The sequence below is a fragment of the Danio rerio genome, chromosome 13 (genome assembly GCF_049306965.1).
Source record: "Danio rerio strain Tuebingen ecotype United States chromosome 13, GRCz12tu, whole genome shotgun sequence".
Taxonomy (NCBI): Eukaryota; Metazoa; Chordata; class Actinopteri; order Cypriniformes; family Danionidae; genus Danio; species Danio rerio.
Genome location: NC_133188.1, coordinates 856,781 through 870,000, shown reverse-complemented (window position 1 = coordinate 870,000; position 13,220 = coordinate 856,781). Strand labels below are relative to the sequence as shown.

At 38.4% G+C, this 13,220-nt stretch overlaps 2 protein-coding genes across 3 annotated transcripts in view; both read right to left on the bottom strand.

Moving 5' to 3' along the window:
- The window catches only part of nrxn1b (neurexin 1b), a 799,620-nt gene that overhangs the window by 555,742 nt on the left and 230,658 nt on the right, over positions 1-13,220 (bottom strand). The gene's annotated exons all lie outside the window — the stretch shown is intronic.
- pcsk2 (proprotein convertase subtilisin/kexin type 2) overlaps positions 1-13,220 on the bottom strand; it is a 69,232-nt gene that overhangs the window by 16,062 nt on the left and 39,950 nt on the right. For both annotated transcript variants that reach the window (XR_012388376.1, NM_001142266.1), the window contains 2 exon segments: positions 7,595-7,810; positions 3,860-3,960 (listed from right to left, as the gene is read on the bottom strand). Coding sequence is in view for 1 of the 2 variants with exons in the window: in NM_001142266.1 (NP_001135738.1) it covers positions 3,860-3,960; positions 7,595-7,810 (317 nt within the window). In the remaining variant the exon portion in view is untranslated.

Here is a 13,220-nt window from a genome sequence, read left to right as displayed (position 1 = left end):
TTTGCTTTTTCATATTCATGCATGAGTGATTCATCAAAATGGTATGAATCTATACTACTTATGTAAAAACAGAGGAAAGTGTATATTTATCTAAATGTTTATAAACTATATAATATGGAGAAAAGAGCATAACTTCTGTAAATAATAGCTATAAAAGTGCATAATTCATATAGATTAGTAGAAATTACGTAAAAAGAGCATAATTTATGTAATTAATAAAGAGGAAAGGGCATAATTATGATATAATATACATAGGAAAATAAACTAATACATAGGAAAGTGCATAATTTATGTAAACAATATAGAGGAAAATACATCATTTATGTAAATCATGTGTATAAATCGTGTATAAATCGCATAATTAATGCATAATTGCATAATCTAGAAGAAATCTAGGTAAAAAATATAAAAGAAAGTGCATAATTTATATAGATTATTAGAAATTAAGTAAAAAGAGCATAATTCATGTAATTAATAAAGAGGAAAGAGCATAATTATGATATAATATACAAGAAAGTGCATCCTTTGTGTAAATAATATAGTGGAAAGTGAATAATTTATGTAAATAATATAAAGGTATGTGCATTATTTATGTGAATAATAAACAAAAGTTATGTAAAAGGCATCATTTCTGTAAATAATACATTGGAAAGTGCATAATTTATGTAAACAATATAGAGGAAAATGCATCATTTATGTAAATATTATAGCGGGTAATTACATAATTAATGCATAATTGCATAATCTAGAAGAAATTTAGGTAAAGAAATATAAAAGGAAAGTGCATAATTTATATAGATTATAAGAAATTATGTAAAAAGAGCATAATTTAAGTTATTAATAAAGAGGAAATGTATTAAATGAATGTAACAAAGAAAATATATGTAAATAATGCATGCAATCTATGTCAATAATAGAGCAGAAAGAACATAATTTCTGTAAATAATATAGAAGAAAGTGCATGCTTGCATAAGTATTGCATAATCACATTATATAGAGGAAATTTATGTAAATAATAAAGGAAATTGACGTAAAAAATAGCATAATTAATATAAATATTACAGAGGAAATTCATGTAAATAATTTAGAGGAAAGAGCATAATTAATGAAAATAATATACAGAAAATCTATGCAAATATTACAGAGAAAAGAACATAATTTGTGTAAATAATATACAGAAAAGTTCAAAATTGCATAATTATTGCTTAATCACATTATATAGCGGAAATTTATGTAAATAATATAGAGAAAATTTATGTAAATAATTTAGCAGAAATAACATATTTTATGTAAATAATATAAAGCACATTTACGTAAATTATATACTGTAGAGAAAAGGGCATAGTTATTTAAATTTATGTAAAAAATCTAATGTATGTAAATAGTTTAGAGGAAAGCCCACTTTTTAACAGCAGGTGTTTGGGTGATTTATTCTACAATCCAAAGCTAGAAACAAATGAATCTTGTTCTATTTTCATGAAGGATGGACATGTTTGGGGTAAAAGGCTTGACTTTTGGGTCAATTTAACCCTTTTATAATCAATACAGTCTTGCTACACACTTTACTCTACTAACACCCTTATTTACTGTAGTGTTGTCCACTGAGTGAACACTGCTGAAATACTGCACACTTTTGAGGAGGCACACAAACATTGCGTGTGATGAAGATCAGCTTCTTCATACAGATTTGAAGATTGACATTAAATGTATCTGCTTTATTTTAGAGGTTTAGGGAAGACGGACACAAAGGATGAACAGTGTATTGAACTGAATTATAGACAACAGGAGGGTTGTCGTGAGAGATGAGAGTCAGCTCTGCGTACTAAACTTCTAATGGGTCTCCAGGACCAGACGCAGGCCAAATATGATTTTCCTCCTGGCAGACAGTGAAATACAGGAGTAATCTTTGACTTAAGCCAAAAATGACTTTCAATTTATTTTCATGAGTTGATGAGCAGCGCATGTGCCAGATTCATTCCTCATTAACCAGTGAAAGTGTGTCGTATCAAGTGAAAACTCTCAGAAATGAACATCGATACACGGTGATGATGCCAAAACTCAATCTCAGCGTATACTACTGAGAAGAAAATCATCAGTTCTTGTGTGTGTGTGTGTGTGTGTGTGTGTGTGTGTGTGTGTGTCTGAGTGGTTGCTCTGCGGTTGCTAAGGCAATGCTAGGGTGTTCCAGGTAGTGGTGTTAAAAGTAGTTTGCTAAGCTATTCTAGGTTGTTGCCAAGGTATTCTAGGTTGTTGCTAGGGTGTTCTAAGTGGTTGCTAAGGTGTTGCTAGGTGGCTGCTAGGGTCTTCAGAGTGGTTGCTTAGTTGTTGCTAGGCGGTTTCTAGGGTGTTCTGAGTGGTTGCTAAAGTGTTACTAGGGTGTTCTGAGTCTTTGTTAGGGCGTTGCTAGGCAGTTGCTAAGGTGTTCTGAGTGGTTGCTCTTTGGTTGCTAAGGCATTGCTAGGGTGTTCCAGGTAGTAAATAAGGCGTTGCTAGGTGGTTGCTAAGGTGTTGATAGTTGGTTGCTAAGGTGTTTTAGGTTGTTGCTAAGGTGTTGCTAGGTGGCTGCTAGGGTCTTCAGAGTGGTTGCCTAGTTGTTGCTAGGCGGTTTCTAGGGTGTTCTGAGTGGTTGCTAAAGTGTTACTAGGGTGTTCTGAGTCATTGCGAAGGTGTTGCTGGGTGGTTGCTAGGGTGTTCTGAGTGGTTTCGAGGGCATTGCTAGGGTGTTTTGACTGTTTGTTAGGGCGTTGCTAGGCAGTTGCTAAGGTGTTCTGAGTGGTTGCTCTTTGGTTGCTAAGGCATTGCTAGGGTGTTCCAGGTAGTAAATAAGGCGTTGCTAGGTGGTTGCTAATGTGTTGATAGTTGGTTGCTAAGGTGTTTTAGGTTGTTGCTAAGGTGTTGCTAGGTGGTTGCTAAGGTCTTCTAAGTGGCTGCTAAAGTGTTGCTATGCGGTTGCTATGGGGGTCTGCGTGGTTGCTAAGGTGTTGCTTGACGGTTGCTAAGTGGTTTGCCAAGGCATTTCTAGGGTACTCTGAGTGGTTACTAAGGGGTTGCAAGGTGGTTGCTAAGGTGTTCTGAGTGGTTGCTAAGTTGTTGCTAGGTAGTTTCTAAAGTGTTCTGAGGGGTTGCTAGGCAGTTGCTAACATAAATTTCCATGGTTCTAGTATGAATTAGCCTGTTGTTAGCATGAATTAGCATGTAGCTAGCATATACTAGCATGTTGTTAGCATGGTTCTAGTATGAATGAGCATGTTTATAGTATGATTAGTATGTCGTTAGTATGTCCAATGTATAGTCAATGGCAGCTTTTTTAAAATGAAAGTCTATAGGACAGTTGCTAAGGTACCATAAGTGGTTGCTAGGGTGTGGCTAGGTTGAAAGGTCATCAGTGATTGGTAGATTGGTAGTCTGAGTAAAATGAGCTCAACTTTAAGTGGTGAAAGTTATAAGTTTTCCAAATTTTCCGGGTCAGTTTTGGGTGAACTGTAAGTGAAATCAGTTGTAAAAGATAGAGCAGCCTGAGTCAGACTAGTTTGGAGGTTTGGTGTTAGGTTGTAGTATGAATGGTCTAGGAGGAGATATAAGACATCATAATGCAGCATGTTTATTTGTGTGCACATTTCTCCTCCAGATGAACAGCAGTGCAGGTTTTGGCATCCGCACCGCTTCAGTGTGAAAAGCGCATCAATCATACATGAGACGAGGCAGTTTAGTGCAGAGCTGTGTTTCTGCTTCCACATTTTGACACTCGGCTCGTCAGCACTGATCTACCGTCTTGGCTGATCGTTTGTGTTTTCTCGAGATGCCTTATTGTTTTTATAAATCATAAATGCTGTGCGCTGGGAAACAGAAGTGTACGTACTTGGCCTCCAACGCCAATGCAAACACGCCAGCAGCCTCAGGAGCCGCAGCAGATGTGCCCGAGTGACGCAGCGTGCAGTTTCCATACAGATCCGTGGTGGCCTGGAGACACACACACATAGAGAAAGAGAGAGAGAGAACCCCTTAATTAAACATTAGTGTCAATGACATGCTCATTACACTTCAGTAAACAGCAGGTAAAGGATGCCCTTCATATTCTAATGCAGTTTTCAGGATTCAATGATGCAAACAGGAAGGAAGAATCCTCACCATCCTTACCATTCAAAACATACTAACCCAGGCTCATTATGGATATGTACCCCTGTATACATTAATGGAGAGCCCCAAATGTGTCCCAGGAGCTATGCCTTTTTGCAGTTTTTGTTTTCGTGAATCCACCAGAGGCCGCTGTGTACGCTTTTTCAGATCTCAAATTTCGTGCTATTCGTGGCTGCTGTAAATCCACCAGAGGCATATTTGTGTGTTGCTGTTCATCCTGTGTGTATTCAGCAGTGTCTAAGCGTTTGGACCTGCATAGGCGCATAACTAACATGCACTGCCCTGGAGCAGTTTTCAGTTGGTCAATGGTGCGGTCTACTTCAGTTCCTCAAGATAGCAACGTGTCAACAATGCACCTTAACACACCTCCTTTATAGACCAGCACACCCACGAGTCAGCAAAGTAGCGCAAATGAGTGAGTTATTTAAACAACGTGGCGCAAAACATGAAAATTAGGGTTGCGCTGGTCTGAAAATAGCAATAAATCGTGCCTAACCCTTCTTGCACCTAATTGTGCCGGGTGTATGATAGAGCCCTAATTGTATATCATCGATTTTTCCATTTTAAATGATATTATAAAGTAGAGTTGGTGTGTGTTGTGAGTGTTTAGTGATGACATTTGGAAGCGCAGTAACCCGGATCAGCCTGACTGAACAAATCTGACAGATTAAACACAGTGTTCATCTCAGATCTTTCTCAGAGTCGCAGATATTGCTCACTCCATTTCCATTTCCACTCATTGTTCAGACACAAAACGGCTGAAACTATTAACTCTGTCATTTTATCACTGCCTCTCTCTGTGTTATCACACTGCCAGAAGACTAGAAAACTGAAAGAGTGCTATTGAAAAAGATGCTTCAGAGGAGGGGTTTACAAACTTTTCTGCCCGACACACACACATACTGTATATAGGGCTCAGCATAAATGAGTAGCTCCCATTTTGAAAATGAATATTCTTATGCATTTCTCAGTGAATATAGGTGATGTATTTTGGTGCGTTTGAACAAAACAGATTTATTAAACAGATACGTTTATTGAAATAATATATTAGAAAGGATAATACCTTTAAATGCATGCAAAATTTTATATATTTTATGTTTACCTTGATTTTTGCTATTTATACATTTTTGTTTAATACATTTACCTAACATATAAACTTGGGTTACACATTTTTGGACCATTATGGTAAGTTATTTTGTTAGATAAGCTCCAGATTTGGCTATTGAACCTAATGTATATGCCTAAATAAATAAATTAATAATTAATTAAATTAAATCAGAGACTTGTGAGGTATATATATATGTATATGTGTGTGTGTGTGTGTGTGTGTGTGTGTGTGTGTGTGTGTGTGTGTGTGTGTGTGTGTGTGTGTGTGTATATATATATATATATATATATATATATATATATATATATATATATATATATAATCTTTATCACATATTTAATCATCTATATTCTTTGTTGTTTTTATTTATATACTTGTATTTTGTTTCTCTTATTCATTCATTCATTCATTCATTCATTCATTTTCTTGTCAGCTTAGTTCCTTTATCAATCTGGGGTTGTGACAGCGGAATGAACCACCAACTTATTCAGCATGTGTTATACACAGCGGATGCCCTTCCAACTTCAACCCATCACTTGGAAACATCCATACACACTCATTTACACACATACACTACACTGTGTTTGGACTTGCTGGAAAACCAGAGCAGAACATGCAAACTCCACACAGAAACACCAACTGACCCAGCAGGAGCTCAAACCAGCGACCTTCTTTGTGGCACTTGTGCTACCCTGTGCCACCGTGAAGCCCTTCTCTTGTTCTTGTTTGTGTAAAGCACTTTCAATTACTTTGAGTTTGTGTATGAAATGAGCCATATAAATAAACTTGCATTGCCTATATGCATCCCTGACAGCAGATATGCATTTTACATTTTTAAAATACTTAATTATGTCTGATTTATAAGCATAAATATTGATTTATATTAATATATCATTTATAAGCAGCAAAAAAATCTCCCTACGAGGGTAAAATTTTATGGTATTGCTATACTTGTATAATGTGGGGTCCTCATAATGTAAGGTATACAGGATACACACAATGGTGAAAAGCGATCTGAAAAATCATACGCAAGAAAAGACGTCCCAGGAGGTACGTATTTGTGGAGTTTTTGTTTTCACGAGAGGTCACTGTGCGCGATTCGAACGCCTCTCGGGAGCGCGTGCCGTTCTCACGCAAAAAGCCGCCGGACTGACTGAATGACTGAACGATTGACTGGGCGGCCGGCCAATTGACCGACCCAGCCTCCCTCCTCCTATTCCATCCCTAAACCCAAGCGACGATTTACAAAAGCCGTCCAGAAAAAGAAAAGCCCTCAGCTGATTTTGACCGCATTTTTGGATTTCACCGCATTCTCGCCCCGTTATGAACTCGTTCGCTTTATTTTTTGGATTCTGTTATTTGTCACCTGATTTCTGGAACCGCTTTTCCCCGGACTCGAACCCCGGACTCCTCCTTCGGGCCTCCGCTCCGCCAACATAACACGACGAGCTAACCGGACAAACTGGTTGCGGCAGGAAAGCCCTCCACCCCTTAGTTTTTGCTTGAAAAAACTAAATGCAGCCATACGTACCTTCGGCCACGTAAATCGTGGTCTCCAGGAACGTCTGCGGGGCTACATTTTCAGAATGAGCTTGGGTTGCTTTTACACTCAAGAGTAGTGAGTAGTATCACGCTGTGAAAGGCTGATGCATTTACATGCAATTTTTGCATGTGTGTGTGTGTAAACGTAACATTCTGTAATGCATTCAGTTATATAAGGCCATTTCAGTCATCATACCGTAAACATTCTTCATCCTCTCATGCAGTCTAAACTGGGTGATTGTGTGTAAAGATTTTGGACATCTTCTTGGACACTTTCCAAACATGTCTTGAAACAGATCCTTATGATGCAAAATTATTATTATTTAGGATAGAGTGGCTGATCTTTCCTGCGAGCTGTCACTGGGGTGGTTCCTTTCAAAAGATTCAAATTTGTACCTAAAAGGTCCATATTAACACCTCAAGGGTACATATTAGCAGCTAAAAAGTACAAAAGTGTTCCTCATAAATTTTGTAGGTACTAATTTATGTCTGAGGTACCAGTATGGACCCTTTAAGTAAAAATGTGTACCTTTTGAAATGGCACCACCCCAGTGACAGCTCGCGTATCTTTATTTCTGAGACCCTGTACTTAAGCCCATTGACAAGAAAAAAAAAGTAGTGACTGCAGGTTAAAGGAAAGTAGTGTATTAAAATGACTGAGAAAGCACTAAAAATGTACTCAAAGGAACAGTACACACGTTTAAAACTACTTAGTAAATTACAATTGCTGAGAAGATCTGCTCAATTCATTTGAGTATTTTACACCACTGGATATACACACACACACACACACACACAGACACTCACCACGCCAGCTTCAGGGTTTCTCTTGCGGCCGTTGCTGAAGGTGGAGGCGAGGGTGGAGGAGCAGCTCTCATCATAGAGCGCCGTGCGTCCATCATTGATGGCCGAGTTGATGGATATGGTCCACATGCTGGAGGCGTATCCATCACAGTTACAGTCATCATAGCTGCCGCCGTCTCCAGAAGCCCAAACGTAGATGCTGCCTTTCCCACCACGACCCTGTCAAACACACACACACACTTTTAAATGAGAAGGCTGAAGTAATTGTATTTGGTCCAAATCAGGTCCAGTTTAAGGGGCCAAATTTTAAATGTCGAAACACCCCATTACGTATGATTTTTCCACACGTTTAACCACCTCAGCATTTTAATACCTTGATCATATCCATGTCATACTGTCATAATCACTAAAACCAGTACATTATATAGGTTATGATTGTTTTTATACTCTTTAGACAATATTTTGTGTTGCCTTATGTAACGGACGCCAGCTATTAAGTGCTGTGCAGGTAAACCTCACTCCCCTGACCTCTAAAGATGCTCTAACGACAGATGCTAGAGGTCATGGTCTTTAGCCTCCTTGTTGGAGCAACCAACTCCCACACGGAAGGTTGCCGGTTCGATACCAACTCGGAGCTTGTCGGCCGGCGTAGGATCAGCAGGGTTACACTTACCTCTAACTTACACCTCATAAAAAACGGTGTGGAGTTTTTTCTTCTATATGATTCATAAGCCTTTAGAAAAATGGCCACATAGGCAGTGTCCTCATAATTCATCATATCATTGTAATACCTGTGTCACAGCCATGTTAAGATACTAGTATTCAGCTTAAAGTGCATTTTATAGGCTTAAATAGGTTAACTAGGCAAGTTAGAGTAAATAGGCAAGTGATTGGACAGCAGTGGTTTGTTCTGTAGACAATCCAAAACAACAATAATTTTCTGAGCGGGTAATTTTTGAATGACAAAAGACCCATTAGGTATGTTTAAACGTTTTAAATTACAATACCTATGTCATGACACATTTGCGTCCTGATATGTCACAAAAACACGCTCGTGCACACACACACCAGTCATCATACAGATTACACTCACACAGCATCACAGAGGCGTCTCGAGACCTTTTACAGGCGGTGATTCAGCAGCCGCAGCCATTGTGTTTAAGCTTCTCATCTGAACATATAATTTAATGCTTTTAGCTGAATGCAGGAGCGCTCTTTTCTTCGGGTTTTAAATCGGCAGGCACCTGACGCCAGGAGATCTGAACAGTGCAATCGTGACCTTAAAAGAGGGCTTGATTATTGTGATTTGAACAGTACGTGGTGATTTACCATGCTAACATATCGAGGGCCGATTACGGTTCTCCCAGACCCCTGGGCTTCAGCACTCGCTGGCGTAAACAAATCAGAAAATAAGATCACGACTTATTATTTTATGAGTTACATCTCTGAATATTGAGTTTGTATCCTCAAATCTGAGAGTTATTTTATCATGACTCATTTAGTTGATGCTAACACTAGCACAACAGTATTTGGCGAATAATTTTCCTTGTCAAGAGGCTCATAAAACTGATGCAGTTTGCTAATATGTGCAATCAAATCTCAACTGTGTAATACAGTAAATTCACACTTACACACCTCGTCTTTAATACACAACAAACTAGACTATGTCAACATCAAAGCTTTCCCATATGAAAAAAGGACTGTAGTATTTCAACCGTACTATAGTAGAGTACTTGAATTAATCTGTTATCATGATTGCACGGTTGCTATGGTAACACAGCAACTATAGTAATTAATCTGTTGTGGGGATTCTACAGTTGCTATGGTAACACAGCAACTATAGTAATTAATCTGTTGTGGGGATTCTACAGTTGCTATGGTAACAGCAACTATAGTAAATAATGTGCTGTGGTGATTAAACAGTTGCTACGGTAACACAATAACTACAGTAACTAATATGTTGTAGTGATTCTATGGTTGCTATGGTAACAACAATAGTAATTAATTTGTTGTGGTGATTCTACAGTTGCTATGGTAACACAGCAACTGTAGTAAAAAATGTGTTGTGGGGATTAGACAGTTGCTATGGTAACACAATAACTACAATAATTAATCTGTTGTAGGGATTTTACGTTTGCTATGGTAACAACAATTATAGTAATTAATTTGCTGTTGTGATTCTATGGTTGTTATGGTAACACAAACCCTATAGTAATTATTCTGTTATGCCGATTCTACAGTTGTTATGGTAACACAAACCCTATAGTAATTATTCTGTTATGGCGATTCTACAGTTGCTATGGTAGCACAACAACTGTAGTAGTTAATGTGTTGCAGTGATTATACGGTTGCTATGGTAACACAACAACTAGAGTAATTAATGTGTTGTGGTGATTCAACGGTTGCTATGGTAACACAAGCACTATAGTAATTAATCTGTTGTGACGATTATACGGTTGCTACGGTAACACAACAACTATAGTATTTAATCTGTTGTGGGGATTGTACAGTTGCTATGGTAACACTGCAACTATAGTAATCAATGTGTTGTGGTGATTATATGGTTCCTACCGTAACACAACAACTATAGTAATTCATCTTTTGTGGCGTACAACGCATTTACCCAACTAAGGACTAAATGTCTGCTGTGTGTAGTTTTTCTGTACTTGATGACATTTCGGAGACTGAAAGGGTCTGTGTGTGTTCATAATAAGTTGCATTTATTTATTTATTTATTTTATATAATCACAGACGTTACACTAGGCTATTTCACACTATCATTGATCTGCAGTTATCATGTTCATAGAAATATTAGTAATGAACATTTATCCACAAACGCCCACCATTGGTAAACTTTCTACATTGGAAATGCTGTACTGTACCACTCAATGGAAACCTGCCATAAGTGACTAGTGTTCGATCTGGGTAACACTTTAGTTTAAATAATAATTCATACCATTTACTACTGGCTTATTACCTGTCTAATATTCATATATTAACTGTTTATTAGCACTTATGAAGTATCTACATAAGTAATACCAATACCTAAACCAAACTACCTTACTAACTATTAATAAACAGCGAATTAATAGCTAATTGAGCTAAAAGTCTTAGTTAATGATTTGATAGTTGTTAATAGTGTGAATTGCACATTACAATAAGTGCCCGATCTGTATTTACACTATATATGGCCAAAGATTCACAGAAAGAGAGCAGCTCCTGACTGATACTGAAGCTGTGATAATAAAAGGCTGCTCTTAAAAGACATCAACAACAAAAAAGATAATGCATACTTGAAGCCTTCACCCACTGCTATTTCTGTCTTAGCTGATTTCAATAGCAAAGGCCTGCTGAAAACACACTGATATTACTGGCCTTGACAAGTGGAGCCGCCTCATGAATCCTGCTCAGCTCGGCACCATTTATACATATTAGCCCAGGCGATCTGTGGAGACATGAGTGGTGGACAGAGGATGTGCACTAAATGACAGGTTCAGCGAGCAGCTACAACACTGTGCAGAGCTGACATCTGTTAGAGAACAGCGCTGGAAGAGCCTGAGATTCTGGACAGGGATTATGCCAGCTCAGGCTCATTAGAAACACATACCTCAGCCTACATTTTTGTCAAATGTAAAATACATTGCTCCGTGTATGATTAGTTGCACATTTCAGATGACAAATCCACCAGAGGGCGCTGTCTACATTTCCGTGAATCTGAAATACGTTACTTAGGGTATGTTTTGTTGCACATTTCAGATGACAAATCCACTAGAGGGACTGTTTACTTTTTTGCAACTGTTAAAAAGTTAGTTGAGGTACGTTTTTTGCAAGTTTCAGACGACAAATCCACTAGAGGGCACTATCTACATATTTGCAATACTGAAATTCTGTACGTTACTTGAGGTATGTTTTGTGGCACATTTCAAGTGACAAATCCACTAGAGGGCGCTGTGTACATTTAGTTTCAGATAAAACACCCACTAGAGGGTGCTGTCTACATTCTTGCGATATGAAAAACGTTACTTAGGGTATATGTTGTTGTACGTTTAGATGAAAAAAACACTAGAGGGCGCTGTGAAATTCTGAAATATGTTACTTAGTCTATATTTTTGCTGTACATTTCAGATATATGTCCTTCTTGAACGCATCCAGAAGAAGGTGGAGCTTGTCATTCAGATCAGCTAGCGAACCACTGAGCTAAACCCTCCGCTAAATCCAACCAATAGTCTTTTCAAAACGTCACTGTCAAAACGAGTCTACATCATCTACTGTTAGAAACTACCCTAGTGCGTCGTCTGCTGTCGAAAACTAGCCTTGAGTGCCATCTGCTGTTAAAAACTAGCCTAAAGCGCCATCTACTGTGAAAACTAGCCTAGAGCACCATCTAGAGTGCCATGTGCTGTTTTAAACTAGCCTAGAGTGCCATCTACTGTTAAAACAAGTCTACATCATCAACTGTTATAAACTAGCTTAGAGCGTCTTCTGCTGTTGAAAACTAGCCTAGAGCGCCATCTGCTTTAAAACTAATCTAGAGCACCATCTGCTGTTGAAAACTAGCCTTGAGCGCCATCTGCTGTTAAAAACTAGCCTAGAGCACCATCTAGAGGGTCATGTGCTGTTATAAACTAGCCTAGAGTGCCATCTGCTTTAAAACTAATCTAGAGCACCGTCTGCTGTTGAAAACTAGCCTAGTGTCATCTGCTGTTGAAATCTAGCCTATAGCGCCATCTACTGTTAAAAACTAGTAAAGAGCGCCGTCTAGAGTGTCATGTGCTGTTAAAAACTATCCTAGAGCGCCATATACTGTTAAAACGAGTCTACATTATCTACTATTAAAAACTATCCTAGAGCGTCTTCTGCTGCTGAAAACTAGCTTAGAGTGCCATCTGCTGTTATAAACTAGCCTAGAGCGCCGTCTGCTGTTGAAAACTAGCCTAGAGTGCCATCTGCTTTAAAAACTAGCCTAAAGCCCCATCTACTGTTAAAAACCAGCCTATAGCAACATCTACTGTTAAAAACTAGCATATAGCGCCATCTCCTTTTAAAACTAGCCTAGTGCGCCCTCTAGAGTGTCATGTGCGGTTGAAACCTAGCGACGATTTTGCACCACAGTTCTAGTTCCAGTACAAAATGGGAGCATAAATGTGGTTTTATTTTGAACCTGGATGTGTAAATGCACTGCTATTTTCAGATTGTGACATTATTTTCTGAGTTGTGTTAAAGCTGATGTAAAGTGGCAGAGAGAGCAGGAGGACTCTGAACTGCAGGTTTTATCTGACTGGAACAGATGCTGCAGTTCTGCTCTAGATTTTCCTCTCTTTTTTCCTCTCTCTCAACAGTGACAGGGGATTCATGAGGGAATCGGTTTAGCCACGCTTACCCTGTGAGGTATTCTGCACAGCAGTGTTTTATGAAGCAAAACACGTGCCAATATTTCACAAACAGAACCAGCATGTTACAGACAAACATGATCTGCTTTGTAAAGAATCACTCGACTCGCAAACAAACAGAAACCACTAAGTCAGTTTGAGCAAAAACCTTAAAGTGCAGTCTGCTGTTAAATAAAAATAGCCTAGAGCGTCACCTGCTGTTAACAACTGGCCTACAGCACCATCTGCTGTTGAACACT